The sequence below is a fragment of the Symsagittifera roscoffensis genome, chromosome 3 (assembly GCF_963678635.1).
Source record: "Symsagittifera roscoffensis chromosome 3, txSymRosc1.1, whole genome shotgun sequence".
NCBI lineage: Eukaryota > Metazoa > Xenacoelomorpha > Acoela > Convolutidae > Symsagittifera > Symsagittifera roscoffensis.
This window is the reverse complement of record NC_087064.1, coordinates 6,223,673-6,235,763: the sequence shown is the minus strand read 5'-3', so window position 1 is coordinate 6,235,763 and position 12,091 is coordinate 6,223,673. Positions and strand designations below refer to the sequence as shown.

Sequence of the window (12,091 nt, the reverse complement as noted above, 5' to 3'; positions counted from 1 at the left end):
TCTTTATTTGATTTTGAAGCCTGAAGTATTTAAAACCGAAATAAATAAAAAAACTGTTTTGGGAGTGAAAGTTATGAGTTATACTTCTTCTCTTGTTTTTGCGTTTATCAGTAACATTGCGTTTAATCCAATAATGAGTTTAAGTCTGATATCGGCGGAATTGATTCACTCATACACTCGGATGCACTTCGCATACAAAAAAGAAAAGGCAAAAAAACTCCAGAAAGCCGAGATAAAAATAAGAAAATAAAAAATCAGCGGAGAATAATTTGGACAAACTCGGTTTCAGTAGCAATATTTAAAATTTTATTCAAAACATGGACGCCTTGCTAACTACTTAATTTAAAACGTACTCATTCTAAAAGGAAATAGCCGTAAAATTAGGTTGTGCTCATAGCTTGATCAGATTGTTAGCTAAAAACAGAGCAAACAACATAAACAAGAAAACGAAAACTTTGAAGTGAATAATTTTGGAAGAAAAATCAAAAATATACAAAAACTGCCTTTTTTGATGACACAATTAATTTTTATAATCAAAATATTTTTTTTGGAAAAAATATTCTCTACAAACCTTGTGCTTTTAGGTCGATAATGTAGACGGCGATCAATTTGTCAAACAAAGATATTATAATTTTTTTGATGAGGCCAGATAAGTTCTTTTTTTGTTTTGAAATATTTCGATTAATTTTTGTCGAAGAAACTAAGCTGAGATTTTGAGCCGCTTAAATTTATAAAATTCAAACAAACTGTTGCAATGAACAACAAATTTACAAACAAACAAAAAATTTATGATAGCATAATTTAAAAGTTATTCTAGATGTTCTGGACAGCAATTTGTTTGATGGTTTTTCATCTGTCAGTTTTTTGCAACTCAATCAAGGAATTTTCAAATCAAGAAAGCTTTTGGTAATTGCGGTTTTGGACAGAGCAAAAAGTTTTGCAATGGGAGAATTTTTTTGGTGATAATAATGAATTAAGTGTTTTTTTTTCACAAATACAAAAAATACCAGGTTTTACAATACATTTTTAAAAATGATTATGAGAAACATAAAATTAACTGATTCACAATCAAATTTATGTTTTGAGTGATTGGTATCAATGTGCCAACTTGATGCGATTATTTTGCTTTTAATACTATTTAAAAATATTTTTTTTTCTAAAACTAAATTGAGTACTTTATATTATATGTTATTTTTAGTGTGTGAATAATGCATCGTTTGACTACGTGGGCGCTGAGATTATTTTCCAGAGGCGGAATCAATACGACGTTTCTTTCGATCGGTTATTTGAAGAATATGAAACAGGTTTTGGAGATTTCTGTGGCACGGGAGATTTGTGGCTGGGATTGAAAAAGTTACACGAATTGACCAAAGAGGGAAAATGGCATCTTCGATTGTCGATGCGCACCGTCTCGAACTATTTATTGCTCTGGTGCGAGTATGCAGGTACAGTCTGTGTAATTTTAAAAATGTTTGAATAGCAAAATGAGGAACATTAAAAAAAAACGAATCCTGGTCAAGGTCTGCGGCTCAATTGCAGATTGTCAAAGACTAAAAAGTTTCTAGATAACCAAAAGTAATTGGACATTTTTGAAAAGAAAAAGTAAATATTTCTACACTTGTCAAGGTTTGCGACACATTTTCAGATTTTTCTAGATAATTCCGCGACCAAAAACTCACAGTTTGGACCCGGTGTTAAAATTGCGGACAAAAACGAGAAAAATTGCAATAATTTTAATTTCAGTTCCAAAGTAATCTTAAGTTGTTTGCGATATTGTCCAGAAATTAGTCGCGATATAGTCTGAGATTGAATCTCGATTTTTTAGAAAAGATTTGCGGCAATAACCAAATTAGTTGCCAAGTCTGAATGCAAAAGTACGACATTCTGAACAGAATTTTATGACATAAAAGCTATCTAATATATCAAACAAAAGCCCGAAAAATGATTTTTTTTAGGTCAAACTAGTCGGTAATTAGGACGTGCTGCCTCAATTAGTCAGGTTTGAAGTTCAAAAGTAAACCAAAAAAGACAACCCTTAAAAGGAATATCCCTGAGAAGCTAACTTTTATTATGTAAAAAATACTTATAATACGTGTTACTTAGTCGTACAGCTACAGCATTAAAGAGAAATGGCATGCAGAAATTTATCCCGTTTATTAGAAAAAATGTTTGTCAGGGGTCACGGTCTTTCCTTCCGCAATTTATGGTCCAAAAATTATCAGAGAGTATGTCATTGTAACTTGCCGTGCTTGTTAAATCTGAAAAACAGTTATTGGTGCTGCAAAATCGAAGGTGAAGCTCTTCGAGAACACAGATTGCTAGCAAGGTTTGGGTCACGAAAAGACATACACAAGTTTCGCGGTTGTTCCATGTTTTCTTAGCTCGCGCTAACGTGCAATGCGCTAAAGGTCACTTTTAGGTCACTTCTGTTACGTTGGTAGTGGTTCCTTTTAGTTGGGTGGCACAGGCCGGTCTTGTTTAATTTTAGCTTGCGGACTCTTTCTTTTGGGTCGAGCTGGTAGCGGACGCATTTGGTCAGTGAGTTATGTTGTATCGTGTTCCAGATTCTACGGGTTCGGTTCCTTCCTGAAGGGGAAAAATGAGGCCCCCACATGAAGCAAACTCCTAGGAATTGGGTCCTTAATTTCTTGAAGAACCCCTGACCTAGGTTTTCATGAATGAACGTAACTTCCTATCCCTATCTAAGAAGATCCCTTTCTTAGAATCTTGTTAGGTTAACAACCGGGTCCCGGTACATAACTCCTGTTTCCCCACTTGTGGTCCCCTTTTCTCTTAGATTAAAACCTTTTCGTAATTAAATTCAATCGTTTTAGCTCCTGACCTTTCCTTTTGTCCGTATTTCATAGCAAAATTAAGACTTGCTTTCTTTCGTTTTGTGAAACAGTTGTCATGCAAACAAAAATTTGTTATTGAAACTGAACCAAAGATTTTCACATGTATTTGAAATTAATTATGTTTAAATAGTGATTAAGCCAAACACAAACATTTTCTCGTTTTCTATCACTGATAAACTGTTTGAAATCAAGACAGGTCTTAACAGAATTTTCGATAAGAAGAACAGTAAAAAATCATTTCGAATTATTTGCTGAACATTTTTATTTTTTTGTTTTCGTTTTCTTTGAGCGATTGTTTTTTGTCTTCTGGTGTAAAATGGGTCCCTGAAAGTTTGCTACCATTTTGCTGTAATTCTCCTTGCACAATCCGTTTTATCCTTTGGCGCTGAACTTCTGTCTGCCACCTATGCCGAAGCATAACTTTTCTTTCTTTTTTACAAGGCAAGGTAAACGTAACCTAAAGTAAACCCAAAACGAAAAATTTCAGAATTTCAGTCTACCCCGAGCAAAATTTTCCAATTAATTTTTAGCAAATAGAATACGACTCATTTAGATAACTCAAAACTTGGGCAAGAGAATTGTCATGTTTTGGGCAACATTGTATAAATTTGCCTAAATCAGTTTTGTGCCCGTAGTTGATTGTAATGAAGAAAGGGGGGAAGGAGGATGGTAGTGGTGGTTGGATTTTGGGGTGGAAGGGGGTTTAAATGTGAGTTTCAATCACCCTTTAGGAAAACCGAATGCAGTTTTGACACTAGGGCTATAAATTCTCTGATCGGCTGGGCACCAGTCTCCTTTTTCAAATTGTAACTCAAATTTCCAACTTGTATCGTCGATAAAGAAATGGTCGCTATTCATATTTGCAAAACTGAAATTGGCTTTCACTCTCGCTAGATTGCGGTAAAAACATCAGCTTTTTGCGCACAGACAAGAATATTCGTTTACTATGCAAGTAACAGAGATTGCTCCGACCAGTCTTGTAATTGTTTTTCCTATTAGTGTCGTTTGTTTTTACCTTGGTGTGATAAAGGAATCTGAGCGAAAAGAATGATAGGTAGTAGTCATTTTTAATAGTCATTGTAAAATATGCAAATTAGAACATTTTTGCAGACCAATAACTAGAAAAACAAAAAATCAAACAAAACTTGATTTATGTGAAAATAATTTTTTTTCAGAAATTTTCTTTAAGATGAAGCTAAAAACTCCAAAAGTAACTTAATTTGAGCAAAAGGTTTTTTAGTCTTAAAATAAGTATAAAAAAGCTAAATTAGGTCTGCTCACAAGATCAAATTTTGATGAAAAATCAAAGAAATCAAACCTGTTTTTTTTGACACCAGGGACACGTTTGTAAAATTAATTGACGTTTTGTGGATCACGACTGAAAGAGTTTTAACTACAACTGGGTTTCATGACTGAATCACAGCTGAAAAATCTGAGAATTATTTGTATTGTTGTCGGAGTACAGCACTTGCTAATATAGATTTGGCTTCACTTACCAATTTTTAACAATTTCGGAATTAACAGCCAGTAAGTAAAAGCTATCTTGGAAACAATCACCACTGTTTTTCGTAGGCGTTTGTGGAGGTCAAGAAAGAGTGCTGATAGAGTTTTCTGAGTTGATTTTTTGTCATTCTCAGCTCTTCGTACATTTTTAGGGTAAGGTAAGGCAGAACATAACCTTCTTAGGGTGCAGGGTCTGAAGAAGCTTGGGCAATTTTGACAGTTTGTTGATTCCAAGTATTCAAACAAGTTGACTTGCTTCTTGCTCATTGTACCAATGTCCACTACTTCACGAGAGGTGGCAAGAGGATAATCAGCGAAGAACTCATGAAAATCTTCGGCTATGCTTAATTTGATTTCAACTAGAAAACCCTTATCGGAGCTTTAGCCAGTGAGCAGTATGTTTTTCAAACGATTATAAAATTGTTTTTAAATGGCATAATGCAGTGTTTTGTTATGTCCCGTGCAAAATATTCGTATAATTTTGAAGGATGTAGCTGGATGGCTCCGACTGTGAATATTGTCGCGGTACTTTTTGTTGGCCTGTAAATATGAAGTGAATAAACCGACGACATGCTTCCTCGTATAATTTGCTGCAGAAGGCCCAATGGTTCACTACCCGTCAAAAAAATCAGGTCGGAGTTACATACTTTCAAAACAGTCTCCCTGGAAAAGTATCGTGACGTGAAGTAAAGTCGCTACCCAGCACATAAAAATGATAGCAAACTTCACGAATATGTTCAAAACGGAAGCAAGCAAAAGCACAACTGTATGCAAATACAAGTCGTGGTCTTGCTCAAAAGAACCATTTTTCATTTCAGGGGAAATTTTAGGGCATGATTGCGCTTGCTTGTGATAGTAATGACATTGCCTCATGTTAGATTGTTTATCGACGCTTTGGTCGCGGAGGAAGTAAACTTTCTTGGAATTATTTGAACGAGGTGAAGCTTAAGAAGAATTATAATCTGTAATTCATAATGTGACAATTTATGGTTTACCATTTGAGCATAGTTTGTTGATTTTTGATTGAGCTTAGACTTGTTACAAGCCCAGCCAGTAGACTTGATTGTATAGTGGCAATGATCAAGAGTATTTTATGACTGTTGGAGATATCGTTCTCCCATATCCAAATAAAATCTGGCTTTTTTCTTTCTAGGTCGGTTTTTCAAATTATTGCGCGGTAGGTTCTTGCGGATTAGTTTGCGGCTTTTATACTGGCAAAGCATTGGTTCAAGTCAATCTAAATTAAACTGATACGTTCAAAAATATGTTAAGTTACTAGACTTTCCCGACATGGAAATTGTGACGACGTCATCTTAGTCTCTGGAGCACAACTTTTTATGTCTTCTGAGGGCGTCTAAGAAGCACATGTGTGGCAAATATTTAATTGGAACTGATTCACTTTGTGCGACATGTACTCCTGCCACAAGTTTTGCTGGTCACTTTCGACACCTAGTGACACTTTGATCATCTGTCATCAGCATTAAGTCCAATTCAGATTAAAAATGCCCGCATTTAGCCATCTTTAAACCCGAAAATATAGTTAATGGTTGTATGTAGTTTTGATGTGGAAAAGAAGGGTATTTGAACAACTGAGGCTTTTTAATGAGGAGGTTTCGAAATTTGCAAAAATCAAGCAGAAAATTTTTGCATACCAAATGTCGTTAATTTGTCATTTGTTCAGTCTTTCAAATCTGTCCATTTCCGTCAGACCCGTTGACACTTTGTATTTCCCATGCGATTTCAAGATTTATTTTTGTTTGAGGTTTTAGGCTGAATTTTCATTTTTCGCTAGCCACTGAGTAGATGTGGAGTAGAGAGCAGGCTCAATCACGCTGTGATATGCTTTAAAAACAGAACAGAACCAAAACGGACACCTTCTTGATTGTTGACATATGTGAACAGAGCAGAAGCAGGGTCGATCATCAAGTGGATCGAGGTACGATCCTGCTTGTTTTGATTGAAAAAATAGCGAAGCTGAACTCCAGTTTTTGAAGCTGAACTGGGTTTTCAATAAAATACATGTACTAATTCTTAGTTACTCCATCGAAGTAAACGGTCATTTTTTTGGCATTTAGGAGTAAGATAGTCTTTTCGTAGTTTCTACTGCACTGTATTCCATATTGTGAGTTTCGATCATCCCCACTTTGTTCCAGCCCCTTTTTACCGTTTCCAGTATGAGAGCGTCAATTTCTTACTTGTCTTGCCTTATGACTTGAAGCAAGTCCAAATTTCAGAACAAATTTGCGCACTTTCCCCTGAAAACGTTTTCCGTTGGGACAGCAGGGTAGGTCGTCTCAGTAACAACCCAAACGGACAATGTGTGCTTCTCCAGCAGATGTTTTTGATAGCTTCTGAGAAATTGTGTATGACTATAGAAACTATGACAATCCGAAGTGATATGATGCCCTAGCTCTTCTTCCGACAAACTTTCAAATGACTCAATCCTCTCATTGCATCAGTTTTGAGAGGAGGCATTGAAAGGGTTTTGTGATTTCTTAAGCTCATGTCTCAAGTTCCTTTTAGAGCTCAGTTTTTTTTCCGAAACGCGGGCAAGGAACAGGTGGTAATAGATTAGAATCCGGCGTTTTAGTAGTTTCTTGTACATTGAGAAAGAATTCATGAACGTTTCAAAATTGAAGGAAAAACTCTTTTGAAGAAGCAAAAACAGAAAAACGCTTTGAGTAAATATGATTAAAAGTGCAAAAATTAAAAAAATTGACTGATTCAAGTACCCTTACGATTATTTTTAAAGGATAGTAATAATTTTTCATAAAAGTACAAATTTTGAAGGAATGGTTTAAGAATTCATTTAACCTTTCAGCGCTAAACGAGGAAAATTAAATCTTGGAATGATTCAAATTGGGCTTGAAATTTCTATGACAAATTTTTATGACGAATGGATTTTTTAAAATACAGTTTCCAGCCAAAACAGGTTCATTCGAAAAGTAAGCCCAAAACCAGAACTTTGAGAAAAACTTTTGAGATGGATCTGCCTGCAAGTAAAATTTTTTTATCGAATTGTTAGATGGGGCCAAAACTTTCAAAATTGTTTGTGTTCAATTTCTGTATCATGGTAGTAGCAGATTCATAGTAAAAACAGATCATTATTTGAAAATGAATGAAAGATTTCGAAACAAAATTTTCTTTCATGTGGTTCAGTGTTGTGTGAAAGATTTCTATACCAAGTCCAGCCCACTATTAAGTCAGGATTGGTTTGAGTGGCAATAGCTAACTCCGGGTTGCTCACTCTGCTCCTCGATAACGCCTCCCCCTCTGTAAAGTCAAGACAGAAAGAGAGAGAGAGAGAGAGAGAGAGAGAGAGAGAGAAAGCGAGAGATAGAGTAGAGCGTGTTCAAGAAAAGCAAAATTATTTTGAGCAATTGAATCTTTTTTTTTCGACAAAAGAGTTTTCAGATTTCTTTTCTAATTTGTTTTTGAGACCCTGCTGAAAACGTAACAGAGCAAGTTTTTTTTTCAGCTATCACAAAAAAAACTAATTTTAGAGCTTTTTTTTTATAACCAGACATGTTAAATCGAAATCGGAATTGCTTGAAACAAAGATGAAAATTGAAAAAGAACCCTAGAGAATCAGTCTTAAAAAAAATTGACCAAGTTTTCAGAAATAACAAAATCGCGGTCTTTTGTGGTGCATAGCAGGCTGTGGTTCGAAGGAGGAGTTTCCAGAATGATCACTAGTCATTAGAACTTTGATCTCCAAATTCTTTGTTGATGAAATCTGAACATCAGATTAGAAATATGATTGTAGTGGAGCTGGAGTTGTAACTGCTCTCCTGAGAAATCAGATGAGAGAAATTGCTCTCTGAGTGTCCAAGTGCCCATGCAAAACCACGAATACAGCCCTTTCGACAATAAAATTGAATTGCAGACAACTACGAGATATTTTTCTGGGAGACAGATCGTGCATCACTGCGTCGTGTATCTTTGTTTTTTTTTTCTGGAGCCAAACATCTCTAGTTTTTTGTTAACATCACTACTCTAACTTCACAACTCTGATAACTATGAAATGGCAATGAGACCAGGAGTAAGAGTTATGACTCAATGAGGTCGAAGCTGTGAAATTTTTTAGTGGAACTATCCAATTTTGATTTTTCTGTTTTTCATTGCGACTGAGGTTTTGCTAAAGGTTTCCATCATAGTACAAAACTTTTTTCAGCAAAAACCAGTTCAATTTGATTGAGCTCAATCAAAAAACTCTCTTCTTTTAGAAATATATTTGGTATTCTTTCTTCGAAGTTTCTTTTCCCCTCTAGACAACTACAACATAGCTGTAGCGATCCTTACTGAAACTGCACTTGAGTTTTTTTGGTTTTTTTTCGACCAAGGTTTTGCTAATAATGCGTGTTTGTACGGGTTTTGGGCATAAAACACTTCAATTCAAATTTTAAGTTTAGTTTGCCGGGAATATTTTGTCAAGCTTTTACAAAAATGTCACCATGACTCGTGGGAGTCATTAAATCAATCATAGCATTCAAACTATATTTAAACAGTCAATTAAAGATTTAAGAAAAACGAGAGGAACCAGTTAAACTACTTTTTCAAACGTGGTTTATTGTCATCCATTTTAGATCTTTGTTAAATTTTGTTATTATGACCCAAAACACTCGTAAATTTTCAACATAAAATTTGGAACTATGAATGCAAGATCCAGTTCTTGACTTTGTGATCAAAAGGTGTCCACTGTTTCACATAAAAAGCAGTTGATTTTTACTCAGCTGGAAGTTTTCATAGCTTGATAAAGAAGTTGATATTTTGGATGATTTAGGTGACATGTCTTTGAACGATAAACGTATACATAGATGCTGGGCAAAAACATGTGTCCAATATATAATTATCAAGTTGTATAAAAAAAGAAGAAATACGGACGAAAAATAAACTTACCAACTAACGAACTTGAATGGCTGGCAGACAAAAACTGAAAAAACAAAAAATGGTGAAAGGACATTGATCCGAAGCAACTGGAAAATTTTTGAAAAAAGAAGAAGGAACCTAACAAGACTTATTGCTCGAAACAAGAATGTAAAACGATGATAAGTGTCTAACTGTCTATTTTTAAGTAGTCGTAAGTTGAATAATCCTACAATTGGTTAAAGCAAATTATATGCAAACTTCTGATTCAATCCACCAATTCCGCAACAACTATGGCTCAAACATGAATTCAACATGTCTGATTTTGTTAAAAAGGCAAACTTTGCGTTAAACTCCTATTCAAAACAAAGAGATTTCTGGAACTAGTTTTTTGAAAATGAAGATAAGTAAAAAGTCTACCACTAAATAAACAAATTTTTTCCAAATTATTTGTCCTGCTTATCACTTAATTTACATTCAATTATTTATTTATGTGTTGCGCTAAGTATCAAATGTCAGGTCCTCTGATAGAAAAATTGAAAACAACTGTCATTTATAACGCTATCAAAAACGTAGTTGCTGGTGGTGTTTCAGATCTTAGAAGATTGCCTCAAGTTTGCTCTGGTCTCAACCTTAAACTTTTCGAATTCAAATTGAAATAATTTTCACCGCAACAAATGATCGCTTTTCTAGATTAACAGACAAAAATTTGATTGGGTAAGGCTCAAAAATTGAATTTTTTCTATTGCTCTCAGTGTTACTTTCAAATGGCCGTGCCTTAAAAATTCAAGAAACTTGAGGAGGAGTTTTTGCGCATCTCATAATGTTTCAGAGTGAAAACTTTCGTTGAAAGAATGAGTTTCAACAAAAAAATTTTTTATTTTGTTCGAACACATACTACAAAATAATAATAAAGAATGACATAAGTTTAGCAATTTTTATTGTATCGCGGTTTTTACACCGCGAATAAAATGGAAATTTAGTTCTCTTTATGACATGAGCAAAATCAATAAAACAAAAAATACATAAGACCGAGTCGGTTGATTATCTCGGCTTTCTATGTGTAATTGGTTTCCTCAAATGTTTTTTATAAGTTTCTTGAACACAAGAGATGAGCAACCGACTCGGTCTTATGTATTTTTTGTTTTATTGATTTTGCTCATGTCATAAAGAGAACTAGATTTCCATTTTATTCGCGGTGTAAAAACCGCGATACAATGAAAATTTTTTGAAGGTAATTTATGACTTGCTTAGGTCAATTTTTGCCCAATTTTTCATAAGTAAGAATACGCGCTCTCAAATAAACAAGTTTCTGACACTATTAGCAGGACCTGCGCCGAGTTTGAGTTCGACCAACATTTTACAACTAGTTACTTCGAAGCCTCTGTAGTAGGCGAGAGATCAAAAGCAAGATAAAATATACTAATACTGGCGAGATTCTTTTCATAACTTTTGTTTAACACAAAAAGAAAAAACTTCAGCTGATTGGAAAAATGCTTTTTTGTCTGTTGTTCAGTTTGGAGTAACAGCAACGAGTAGACTGTTTCTGTGCACAATGATACTATCTCAGAAAACTTTCTTGCAAGAGGAAAGCATTCGACCGGTTCATACCCAAATCTGCTTCGCGTATGCTCATTGCTACTATCATTATTCGGAAAAGTTCTTTCGCCAAAACATCTTATATTCACCGGGTTGGTAATCTAGCAATTGCAACAAAAATTGCGCTTGGCAACTTTTCACTGCAAACATAAAAAGCTCGGTTGTTCGATATTGATTTTTTTTATCGTTGAGAGAACATAGTCAGTCATATCAATGTTTCTGACATAGAGAATCGATTCGAGTAATTGAACCTTTAAGTGTTTGGCTGCATCTTCAGATTTGACAAAATTGTTTTTGGGAGTATGTCTAGGATACAAATTAAGTTTCACAACGCTAATTAAGTGCTTGTCGCACGCCGAGACATTGCATGCAAATGTACCAAAATGCTTCAGCCAGTTCGAGGCTGCAACTAGAGCTTTGCGATCCGTAATTTCCACGCTCTCCGTCAGTACTTCAATACCGTCAATACCTGATAGAGTGTCCTCATTATAATAGCCTTGTCCTGGCAACTCATTTGCTTGGCCTCACTGTCGTATGAAAACTCGGCTCTATGAATAGTTTATGTCAAGTTTTGCGTCGGTAGCTGAAATTTTCTGAATACTTAATTCTAATTTTTTTATCTTTTCAGTTTTCCATATCACCCTCTGGAGTCATCCACGCAAAACTTTGAATTTGGCGACATGTATGTCTTCACTTTCGCCAATCTCTGGCTGTTGTTCAATTTTCAATCAATCATGAAAAACGTTGCTTTTCTCCAGGGCACACTAAGTCCTGCAATCGCAACTCAACTCGGGACCAACCATATCATCTAGGTATTTACATTTTTGATCCAATAATTTGGCCAAAAGTACTGTCTTTTTTCTTTCAACTTTAAAAACGACGTTGGGATTTTCATCAATATATATTTACAGTTTTAATTATTTTTAAGGAGAATTTAATAATCGTTTTCCATTGAGACCGAGTTAGTAATTTGTTAGTTAACAGATTGTAAAAGATTTGCTCGAGCTTTGGTTGTTTATCAAATTTTACTGGAGGTAAGCAAATGACTCGGTTGCAGTGGTGTGAGATTCTGATTACTAATTTTTTTTACCAAAAAGGTGTTCGTCTTGAAACGGAATTTTTCTAATTCATTGGGAGTTACTCGGAACTTTTGCAACTTCAATGCTTAATTTTTCCAACATCATTTCAACCTGCTGAATATGATGCTAGTGGCAAAATCTTGCAGTTAACTTTTAGATTCAACTAGATTTTGGTTGTAACTAAAGAAA

General features: G+C 34.8%; 1 protein-coding gene across 1 annotated transcript in view; it reads left to right on the top strand.

Moving 5' to 3' along the window:
• The window catches only part of LOC134841542 (fibrinogen-like protein 1), a 31,292-nt gene that overhangs the window by 356 nt on the left and 18,845 nt on the right, over window positions 1–12,091 (top strand). Inside the window, exon 2 of the mRNA XM_063857571.1 lies at window positions 1,199–1,445. Within this exon, the coding sequence (XP_063713641.1) occupies window positions 1,199–1,445 (247 nt within the window). The remainder of the gene's footprint in view (window positions 1–1,198; window positions 1,446–12,091) is intronic.